Source organism: Bufo bufo, chromosome 2 (assembly GCF_905171765.1).
Source record: "Bufo bufo chromosome 2, aBufBuf1.1, whole genome shotgun sequence".
NCBI classification, from domain to species: Eukaryota; Metazoa; Chordata; class Amphibia; order Anura; family Bufonidae; genus Bufo; species Bufo bufo.
The window spans coordinates 609,992,716-610,004,624 of NC_053390.1; the positions used below are offsets into that span (position 1 = coordinate 609,992,716).

At 37.4% G+C, this 11,909-nt stretch overlaps 1 protein-coding gene across 2 annotated transcripts; it reads right to left on the reverse strand.

The window, feature by feature from the left end:
* Positions 1-243: 243 nt before the first annotated feature.
* Positions 244-10,683, reverse strand: LOC120991714 (interleukin-21-like). Of its 2 annotated transcripts, XM_040420502.1 has the most exons (6): positions 10,650-10,683; positions 10,448-10,521; positions 10,320-10,355; positions 4,252-4,386; positions 1,127-1,204; positions 244-719 (listed from the first exon to the last, which is right to left on the reverse strand). In XM_040420502.1, the coding sequence occupies exons 3-6, from the start codon at positions 10,329-10,331 to the stop codon at positions 702-704; spliced, it is 243 nt and encodes an 80-aa protein (XP_040276436.1). In that variant the 5' UTR covers positions 10,332-10,355; positions 10,448-10,521; positions 10,650-10,683; the 3' UTR covers positions 244-701. The 2 variants fall into 2 exon arrangements, with proteins under 2 accessions (XP_040276436.1, XP_040276435.1); XM_040420501.1 differs by lacking the exon at positions 10,650-10,683 and having other exon boundaries at positions 10,448-10,571.
* Between the last annotated feature and the right edge of the window lie 1,226 nt (positions 10,684-11,909).

Below are 11,909 nucleotides of genomic sequence, written 5' to 3' on the forward strand. Positions count from 1 at the left end.
TGTGCTGAGCTGAGATTTTAGCAGATGCTGTGATAAATATGGTGTTATGATATTTACGCCATCTATAGGATTAGCATATGTGCCCATAATATATAGGCCCATATATTCTAAATACAGTATAGTGTTATGGGATGACTGAATTGTGTTCTAATATATATATATATATATATATATATATATATATACCAATATGAAAGCTATACAGCCTACCGCACATGACTGCTTCCATACCTGGTAGCTACTAACGTCACATTTGCTAATTATTGATTGCAAATTTTGCATGCGATGAAAACTAAGGAATACGTTATTATTCCTTATAAATACTTATTTATCACAGTCAATTAAAAAGCTAAAGAGCAACTCTAGGAACAACTGGTATTAAAAATCCATGTACGGTGGACATTTACATTAGAACTGCAATAAGGCTGTACGCCGTGGACAAGAGTACAGGCCTGAGAACACTGTGTAGAATTCATATACGCGACACTTTAAAATAAACCTGATATTTATGGGCTCCGAGAAATATTGTAAACTAGTAATATCCCAAAGATCTGGATTTGGGGGGTTGTTTAAGTTCCACAAGAACAAGTATGACAGATCGTTTTCTTTTCAAAGGGTTAGGTCTTTGTAGGCTAATGGCTGAATGACTGATGTTGCATTTTTTCAAAGAGAGGTACGAGCTCCGCTGTTAATTTGTAGGTTTAAGATTTACTAACAATCTGTGGATAAAGGGAAACATACATATGTTAATGCTTGCAGCATGAATATTATACTATACATAGCACAAAATGGATATTAATATTAAGAAGGTTGTCCTAATTACGGTAAATAAAAACTCAGACAGCCCCTCTAAATTAACAAAAGTATCAATACTCTGCGCTTCGGTCCTCCACGTTGCTGTTTGTTCTCCTGGCTGCAGAGGTGACGCTCTGTGTATTGCTCAGGCAACTGATGGGCTGCAGCAAGGAAGTTGAAATCAGCAGAAGGGAGGAGTGGAGAGAAGTTCTGGAAGCGCCAGAAGAGTGAGTATGGCTTCTTTTGTTATTTTAGACGATTTATGGGTGTTGCTCGAGTTTTTATTTAACGTGGACAGCCCCTTTAAGCTATGGCATCCTCTTTTGCTGACCTTCTGCAACAGTAGCTCCATTTTATTCAGAAATTCTTCTGGGCTCTCTTTGGTGTAGTTAGAACATGAAGTGCACCCCTGAAATGAAATACATATTAATTATATTTGACATCTTCATTATTACAGAATAGTTAGGCTACATTTACACAAATTGAAAAAACGTCGATCACAGAGCCGTTTTCAGAGTTATTAGAAGACAATGGGCCTATTCACATGGCCATTTTTTAACAGCCAGTAAATAGCAGCCATAAAAAAATAGGACATGTCAGGACTCAATGCTGATCTGGAGATATTTGTTTTTTTGTTAAACAATGGGACATTCGCTCATCTACCGACGGAAGATCGCATGTCTGGCTGTTTATCAGCACTGCGGTCTTCCCTTGGTGATGAGTGCATGTACCCCCTACTTCTTCCTAATATCCATGCTAACATGATGGAATGAATATGTGGGAAAAATCAAGGTAGAAAATGCACATCCCCAAGAATAACAGATGGATACTAATAGTCACAATAGGTGAGATCACAAAGAGAAAGTCTGAACCAATTATGTCTATAACTAAAGTATAAAATTGAAATTTTAAAAAATATTTTATGTAGTATGTATAGTGTAAGAAAATGCAAACAATATGAAAAAAACGTATCACCATGGCGAAAAACGCATGACAACCGCAACAAAATCGCAAGCATGAAAAATCTGTATTTAATCAAACAAACGGAAATGATAATCAGCAACAATAGTAAATGAAAGATGTCCCACTACAAATAAATCTGAGGCACATACAGAAAATCTGTAAAATTGGAAAATGATACCCGGAATAATCCATACCGGTTTTTGAATACAACCATTCTAGGTATAAAAACGCATAATTCATGCAAGAGGGGTACTGCCACTGAGGAAGGGGAGAGCCATCCCGAAACACGTCTGGTAAAAACTATGATTTAAACATAAATCTCACCCAGAAAGAACGGACTTTATTCTGATTCAAAACAGTGCACTGTTAATCCTACAAACAAACGATCACCTAACACAATCGAGGATTTGATCGAGGATTTGATCGAGGATTTGATCGAGGATTTGATCGAGGATTTGATCGAGGATTTGATCGAGGATTTGATCGAGGATTTGATCGAGATATATCGGAAGATTCTGTCCTGCCTGCTTGAAAGTCAGTTCCGTGAGTACCACCCACGTGGTGGAATCAACTTCCAACCAAAGGAGGGACGCCGACGGAGGAACAGCCGGGACGCCGGTCTGTAGTTGGTCTTAGAAGGTACCACGGGAATCGACAAGCAGTTCGGGACAAATAAAGGTAAGCCCCCGAGGTGGGTTATCAGTACCGGCATAAAAGGATTTTGCTGACCGGTGATTATATTCCTCACAAAAGGACTCAATACATCCAATTCGATATAAACAAATTGCTATATATCGCCTTATTTCTCTATCACTGCAGTGAGACATTGTGGATTACATTGTTGCAACAAAGAACACCAAATTGTGATTTCAGATTTATATTCAAATTCCAGTAGCAGATTAATTGTTGCCATGCCTCAGAATGCTTAACCAATTGATCTAGCAATCTGCTAGCTACCTATTTAGAGCAACTATACTTTTTTTATGTAATTGTATTTAATATTTTATTACATATTTTTTATATTTATATATTTTAACATATTGTGTCTGTATTAAACATATAAACATATTGTGGTCCAGACTTTGCCCATGTTGTCCCATATGTAAAGTGTGCCAGTCTTCCATTGCAAGTTATTTTATTTGAAGGGTGAATCAATTTAGATCTGAGCACCTGACCATGATTGTGAGGAGGTGAGCTATTTTCATATAGACTTTACAGACATGACCTATTTTTGTCTGTTTTCACAGCCAGGCGAACCCCATTGAAATCAATAGGCCTGTTTTTAAAAGCTATTTAGACAGGAGTGCACCTGTCTGACATTAAAAATTAGTAAAAATTCCTTTCAGGGGTTAAAATGAAAAAATAAATTAAAATAATACTCACTTTACCCACTTAAACCAGAGAGAACACTTACTTTGCACTGGAGGGAGCAGGATCGGACTCTCCCAGAGTTGTGATGTCTTATGTGATGTCATGATGCTGGAAGCATCAGTTCCTGCCCCCTCCAGTGCAGAGCCAGCATTCCCTCTCGTTCAAGTGGATGTGGTGAGTATTTTTTTTTTTGACCCAGCATAACAGAAGGCACTATTGGGGGCAATATTTATACTGGAGGATCTAATTGATCAATGACTGCACGAGATTTCTTTACTAATTACATATTCTTTTATGCACCATCCAACTTTTATAATATATATATTTTATGTTATTATATTTATATCATAGATAGGGAACTATGGACACTAGGGCCCGGGTGTGACTGCAACCTCTGCATTCCTGACTGTAATAAAGTCTTGCTATGTTTATACATTTTAAATTATTATTAAAGGGGTTATCCAAACATGTACCCCCCCCCCCCCCCCCCCCACGAAGGGGAGATTCAGCGACGGCCGTGGAGGGATCCGGAAGGACACAGGTGTCGGGGACCAGGTAAGTATTCTCTATATGGGGGGGTATTAGAGGTTTGGATAACCCCCGCGCATTGCTGGGGGGGTGTTAGAGGTTTGGATAACCCCTTTAACTATTCCTCTAAATGCTTTTATATTGAGTGAAAAAAATGTCATAGACAATTATTCAAGCAAAATTTTAATGTGCCATTGTTATCTTACTGATTATAAAGATTTACACATTCTGTTAAGATGAAAATGTATATTTTAGTGTAAGATATCCTTGTTTAGTAAAGGGTATCTATCAGGTCATGAAAGAGATTGATATTAATTATGGAAATATATAATCAATTGCATTGTACAGAAAATAGTGTCAACTATACAATAGATGAAATAACTCAGGAACGGGTGACTACTCGAGCCTAGCACCACTATATCTCCATTAAGACGCAAGTCATGCTCAGCACAATGCTGTAGCCCATGTTCCCTTTTTCTGAAAACTGATGTAAATCCATTGATAAATCTCCCCATTGTATTGCATCTTAATACCAGCGGTTACAGTTCATTATAATTGAATTATACATGTATTTTGTTAGAAAAATAAACTTACCTCACGGTCATGGGGTTTACTGAGCTTCACTTTTCTTATACAGCTGTCAAGCTCTGCTTGGTTTTTTCCTGTAGCTACATGCAATTTTGGAGTCTGTGATCGAAAACACATTAATGCTGTGTCTAGGCACTCTTCCTAAAAATCAGAAGAAACAGAAGTACTTGAATTATGATATATGAGAACTAGATTCATGTATATAATGAAAGCACAGCCACAAACACAGCATGCATCATCTCAACACAAGGTATTTACGAAGCTCACTTTTGTCATCTGAGAATAAACTGGTGTAAAGTAGAACTGGCTTAGATGTCCATAGCAACCAATCAGATTCAACCTTTCAATTTCCAAAGGAGCTGTCAAAAATGAAAGGTGGAATCTGATTGGTTGCCATGGGCAGCTAAGCCAGTTCTACTTTACGCCATTTATGATAAATGACCCCATAAGATAAAGAATATTAGATGGAGGCAAAGTAATTGTTATAAAGCCTGACGGCCAGCTATGCACCCAGAACAACTTCTGAAAAACACAGCCACAACCTGAGGAATACAGCCATTTACTCCTACTTGTTAGCCTACTTCTTAGAAACGTTGGCTTTTGTGGTATAGAGCTTGGTTAACACTATCATACTGCTATCGGTAAGATTAACCGTTAGCGTTAGTAGAAAGTAAATGAGCCAATTACTTCTGTCACAACAAAAAAAACACACATAAAGGATTTTGTTTACTTCTTTAGTAAAACATTGAAAGGTCTACATGCAGATGCATTTAGTGTTTTTTGGGTCAGTGGAGCTATTGTCAAAACCCAGTATACTCTAGTTGTGTTTTTTGTTTTTTTTTCTATTCATTTGTTTCCATTATCTTCTCTATAAGACTTTGAAAAAAATACTAAATGTCACACAAACACCATTCAAGGGCAACTAAACCCATAATCAAAACACAAGAACAACCAACAAAATGTAGAATACTAAATCTACCAAGATAAATATATATATATATATATATATATATATATATAAAATTATTATTATTATTTTATGTGAAAGAGTCAATGAGAGGGTGTGACGGGACTTCCCCACAACTATAAGCTAAGTGATATACCTGACATCATGCCTCAGTTCATTCCAATGCAAAGTATTCAGATATGACATTCATTGGTTTGCTTATCAAGATTATTTTTTATTGCTGTTCAGTCCGATGAGTTTTGTCAGCTATTGCATTTGCATTCTCTGGGGAACATTGACACTATGAAAGCTGTAAAGCCCTTGCAAACCACAAGTTCTGTTTTATGAGATTATTTTACAGTAACTGAGGTGGAAATATGTGCATCATGGCATATATTTCCACTTGAACCAGCATCTGCTTCATACCAAACAAGCAAAAAATTGCTGATGGAGGTATATGAAAGTACAATGCTGTATGTATGGGAATATTGAAAGCAAGTCAAATGCACAAAGTATCTCCTGTTGTTGACCATGGGCAGGGAAAGCAGCAAGGAAATCAAAAGTGAGTAACATAAACCACCAAATACGCGAGTCATACACGTATCTGGGTTATTTATGTGCACAGCGAAGAATACCTTGCACAAATTACATTTAATATTTAGTAATATTTAGTGCTAGGGATTTGCTCAAGAGCTGCTCTCTGTGCAAGCTTTGACCAGCCTAGATGCCTGACACAGGCCACCTTCAGTGGCATAAGAGTGGAACACCTTTTCATTTTAGCATCCCATCAGCAGACTACAGGCCGCTACACGACAACCTGTTGGCTACACATTTACAAGTTAATGGCAGGAAATTTTAATAGTGTATCAGTGTTTGTAAATGGTGTGATCCTAAAATGAACACTACATTATAAGAGGTTTTCCCACAACCAGAATTGGTCAGTAGGATATGTCATCAATCCTGCTTGATGGTAGTTCAATCCTAAATAATCCTCTAAATGAAGGAGCTGTAGACAAACAATTTAGCTCTTTTAGGGTACGTCCTTATAAAACGGATATACTGTGGATTTGCCTTCGTAGATTTGTGTGTGCTAAGGGTGGCCATACCGAAAACTTTTTCCACACATAAAGGCCCTCTTCTCCATTTGCTGTACAGGAACCTAAAATACAACTGATTTACCGAAGTGCTGCCTCATTTTTCCCTATGTTTTCGGGATCAGCATGGGTCTCAGAGGTCGGACCCCAGCTGATCATATTTCAGCATATCCTATTGATTTGCTAGCATTTTTTAAGATAGGAATGCCTTTTAAATTACATTGATCAACATCTATACTTTATCTTAAAAGAAGACTTTCCACTATAAACATCAAAAAGAGTAGGCCTTTCCAGATTAAAGGCTATGTGCACTTTTGCAACCATAATTTTACTGCTTAAGGTCACATAAGAGCTGTATGCATAAAAAAGTCATATATTTTCAACTTTTTTACATTTAATATACACTGGAGCGATACAATAACTGATGCAAAATACACATTTTCTTCAAATGTATTACAACAGGGATTTTTTATGTCACCTGTATTGTTGTAAAGTATTGTCATAAAGAATTCAATAAAAATATATCCTATTTATAAAAAGAACACGGATTCCAGCTCTTCACAATAAAATGGCTTCTTTATTCCACTTCCTTAAAATCAGACATCAAAAGTAGGACAGTATGCTGTGACGCGTTTCGGGCCGAAACGCGTCACAGCATACTGTCCTACTTTTGATGTCTGATTTTAAGGAAGTGGAATAAAGAAGCCATTTTATTGTGAAGAGCTGGAATCTGTGTTCTTTTTACAATTTGCTCCAGACTGAGTCCAGGTCTGATTATCCGTGCTCCACTAGGAAGTGAGAGGTGAGAGCTGCAGTGATTTCCTTGTTTATCTATCCTATTTATAAAGTATTGCAACAATGACTAGAAAATGAGATAATTTAATATGTTTTTATTTCTTTTATGTTCGTATGAATAAAGGGAGTTTGTTAGCAGTTTTAAACCTTGATTAAGTATTAGGTAGGTAGCTGGCTATAGATTACTTTATTGATGCTTTTATTAGTTGCAGCCTTGTGAAAAAAAAAAGTGTCCTGAAAACTCTCATATGTCTCATATGCTGAATTGCTCAAGGCTTTCTGCAGCGAGATGCACTACAACCCCTCCCCTCTTCTCTGAAGATGGCTGTAGTGGTCTCCTGGTTGGACACTATAGCTGTCAATCGGAGCAGAGGGGAACAGGTTGTGGAGCAGCTTAGTGCAGAGAGCTGAGAGAACATGAGGGATCACTTTTGGGCCAGCATGCGCTACTACAGGAGTAGCGCATGCTGGTTTAAAAGTATTTTTTCACAGAGTTTTACCACAGCTGGAGTGCCGGAGGTTAGCCATCACATCTAGACTCTAGGGTAATAGTATCCTTTCAGTCAAGAAGAACATTGCTTGATTGGAAATTCATTAAAAAAAAACATTCAATCAGGAAATCATCGTTTGGTTTATGTTTATATTTTTGGCAATGATGTCAAGGTCTCTCTCTGTCTCAGTCTTGGCATTTCTGTCTCTCTCACTCTCGGTTTCTAACTCTGTCTCTGACTTTTGGTGTCTGTCTCTTTCTCACTCTCGGTCTCAGTCTCCAACTCCCCTTTTCTCAAGTAACCAAATGGTTATTCCCTAAGGCCATCTGCACACATTGCACAATACACACGTTTTTTCTGTGCCGAACCCCATGCGGAATGACTTCAGCGTAGTACAGTACCAGCAAAGTTTATGAGACTACACAAATCTCATGTACACTTTGCATCTTTTTCCCATGCAGAAATTGACCTGCCATGTGAATTTAGAAATCCACAGCATGTCAATGTTTGCAGATCTTTTGTGTGGATTTCACAATTTTAATGCATCTACTCCCGCACCAAAAACCAAAATTATGTATTGTGGTTTTGGTTTGGAAACATACAGAAATCCTCATGGAAATTTGAGCAGATCAGCTGTACGTTAACCTGTGCCCATGTGCAGGTACACTAAGGGTACGGCCACACCGTTAAGTTTCTGCATGTAGTATTGGAAGCTAAAATCGGGAATGGATCATAAAAAGAGAGAAAATGCAAAGTACAAATACGACTTCTCTTTTTTTTTTATTCACTACTGGTTGTGGTTTCCAAAACTTCATGCAAAAACCTGACTGTGTGCTCGTACCCTAAAAGTTTCATCAGGCTGTCTGATATTGTTATCCTAGAATGAATGCTACTGAAGTGAAATATGCATATATTATACAAATATAGACAATATTAAGTAGTTCTCTAAGGGTAAAAATCATCACAAAATGTACAGATACTGCAGTATACTGTGTGCCTCAGCTTGTTCTCTAGGCCATGTTTTTGAAGCTCCTACTTTAAGGAGGTCTGTACATATATAGGGCCATACAGATCTATGAGTCAACTGTAGGTAACCGATCTATAGCCATGGGCCAGGATCTAAACTGCATTGAGACATATAGTACATTAGAAGGTTTCTGCACTTTATGCATAGTTGATAATGTTGTAAAAAGACACAAGCCTATTAAATCCAACCTGTAATCCTACAGTATTGATCCAGAGGAAGGCAAGAACCTATTTAAGGCAAATACAATTGCCCTATAATAGGAAGGGACTTCAAATGTGGCAATCCCTGAATGACCCATCTCCAGAAACGAATGACATGTGATATGTTCTGCATCCTGATGTGTCTTGAACAAAACGAAATAAATTTGGCCTATTTCTCCTAGCCAACCCCTATTTGACACTCCAAAAAAATACCTATGTACATTCACAGAATCCTACATTCAAACATATCATATCAGTTCTTATCCTGCACTGAAATAAATTAGAGCTAAGATCTAATGGATAGCTGCACCTTCACTGTATTTTTTGTTCTATTTTTTAATCATCCAACTACAAATATTATGTGTATATTACCATAAATTATGAGTTGTAGACAAATGTTAACCTTCAGAAACCCCTCTACACATAGCGTGTTTAGTCATGTCATATATCGCTAGAACAGGTTTATGCTTTGTGGTTAATGTGAGCATCTGACATCCTATTTGAATATCTTATTTTTGAAAAAAAAAAAAATTCTTGTGCACATGGTTGGTGCTTGCGGTTTTGTTTATTGCATGTGTCTGCGAGAAAACTGTATTAGTCATTACACACGTTTCTGTTTTGTTTTTTGTGTGATCACTACAAGCAGAAACCAAACTCCACTCTGTATGTGGCACATTGCTCTACTTTAGACTGGGGCAAAGGCTGTAACTAAATTGATATACGTATTTTCCCTGACAAGGTAAGATTTGGCACCTGTTGTCTTTGGAATACTTTTCACTTCCCCTAATAATTATAGCAATTACAGATTAAATATTTGGTTCTAATCAGTCTCATATTCCTTGGCAGCTTTCTGTTATATTTCTTTTGTTCAAAATTAAATATTTCTATTTAATTAAAAGGAGTCTCAGATTAGGAAACCCTGTTAAATAAAGTTAAGCATATTACAGTTTCTTCTATTTTATCTTAACATCTATTCTTGAAAAGCATAACTAAAGGACAAAGACCTTTTGACTTTCTTTCATCATTGCCCTGTCACCCTTGTAGGCGGTGACAGTTTATGGTAATGACTCATAGTCTAGTAGAATTCTATTAGAATTTTTAAAAAAGGTCTAAAAAATTATTTTCACTTGAAATGTAATAGAATTATATGAAAGAGTCATATTTAATATATTGCCTATATAGATGCACACCTATTTTGAAAACTTAGAACTTTGGGACTTTCATATGAATTCTTGGAATGCTTTGGGAACCCAACATTGGTTGTTCTTAATAAAACATTTTTAGGGGATCTCAAAGTCTATGTGGGATTCCGAAACCTAGAACTATTGATACATTTTTAAACAAATCAATATTATTTATGAATAATGCAAATTTAGATATAATTAGATGGCAACTATGACTATAATGAACTTTATAACATTCGCATTTCCACCACCAAACGAAGAGATACTGCTATAGGAATATAATATTAGTGAAAATAGCAATAATAACTACAATTCAGGATCATTACATATATCTTACCTTTACATCCATAGGTGTATGAAATGAATGCGGGTACTACAGGAAGAGAAACAGTAATGTGGCATTAGATTTATACAATCACAGCATGAAAGTAGCAGTGAATGCAGTCATTTGAAGTTTATACTTACGGTTTTATTGGCAAATTGACTGATCTTTTTTGCCACTTTCTGAATTTCTCGACACCGATGAATGCTTGGTAAAGCTGCATGTAAGAGAGCAGTTAATGCCAGCAAATGCATGCAGTATAATAACACTTTCCCCATCTCTCTGAAAACTCTTCTGATGTTCACTCAAAATTGAACTCTGAATGATCACATATTGACAACATACCATTTTATCTGCTATTGACAGAATCGTCGGTCCCACCCATTTCTCGTGGAAAGCTTTGCAGAATGGATGAATGACTAATCGTTTTTCTTTTCCACTGGCTATGTGTACGTCTGTTCGTATACGGGGGTGGTGGGTGGAGACAGAAATGAATGAATGGGCAGGGAAAAAGTACAGCAGCTGTGAATTCCAGCATATAATGCAGGTAGACAAATTCACCTGACTAGGTGAAAATGAGTGAACTGTCTAATAACATTTACCCTATTGTTCGCCATATAATACGCACTTTTTCCCCCCAAAAGTGGTGGGAGAATTTCAGTGCATCTTATGGTGCAAATACTACTGAGCATTTCCATTATGGAAGAGCTCATTAGTACAGCAGGACTGAGGAGCGGTGAATACAGCGCTCCCTGTACAGGTCTGTACTCACCGCCTCTTGGTCTTCATCTGCCACCGCATGCTGTGCTGTGACCTGCACACAACATGAGGATGTCACAGCACGGCAGGAAGAGCACTGGATTTCAGAAGCAGCAGCGGTGTCTGGATCAGGAGATGTGGCTTTATTTATTTATTTATTGCTGATCTGAGATCTGATTCGAGGTCTTATTAACGTTGGGGTTCTGATCAGAGGTCTGTTTGGGGGTCTTATGAACATTGGACTTCTGATATGAGGTCTGATTAAGGGTTTAATTAACATTGGGAGTCTGATCTGAGGTCTGATTAATATTGGGGGTCTGACTGGGGGGTCTTAGCTGAAGTCTGATTAACATTGGGTGTCTGAGCTGAGGTCTGTTTAAAATTGGGGATCTGATTGGGGGTCTAAGCTGAGGTCTGATGAAATTTTTTTTTTTATTATTTTCCTCCTCTAAAACCTAGGTGCGTCTTATGGGCAGCAGGTATGTCTTATAGGGGGAGAATATGATAATTCTCTAAAAAAGGAAAAAACCATAGATTCAGTGCTCTCCATTCCAATTTATAAGGATTGCTGAGGCAACCAAGTATTTCACATCTCCTATAAAACTACAATGAAGATAGCTGAATGCATCCATGGCCATCTGTCCACCTCATCTAGACATCTACTCTTTTGGAGTGGCAGACAGGGGTTTTGAGACCCCTCCCTTGTTCTGCCAATTTAACAAAGTTTTTATAAAGGGTCTCCCTGGCCACTAGTCTCCACTTTAAAGTGGTTTTCTAGGATTTGTTCCCTTTTTAATTAAGCCCTCTAGCATGTAGTACTGTACCTAACGGAAGAATCATACTTAA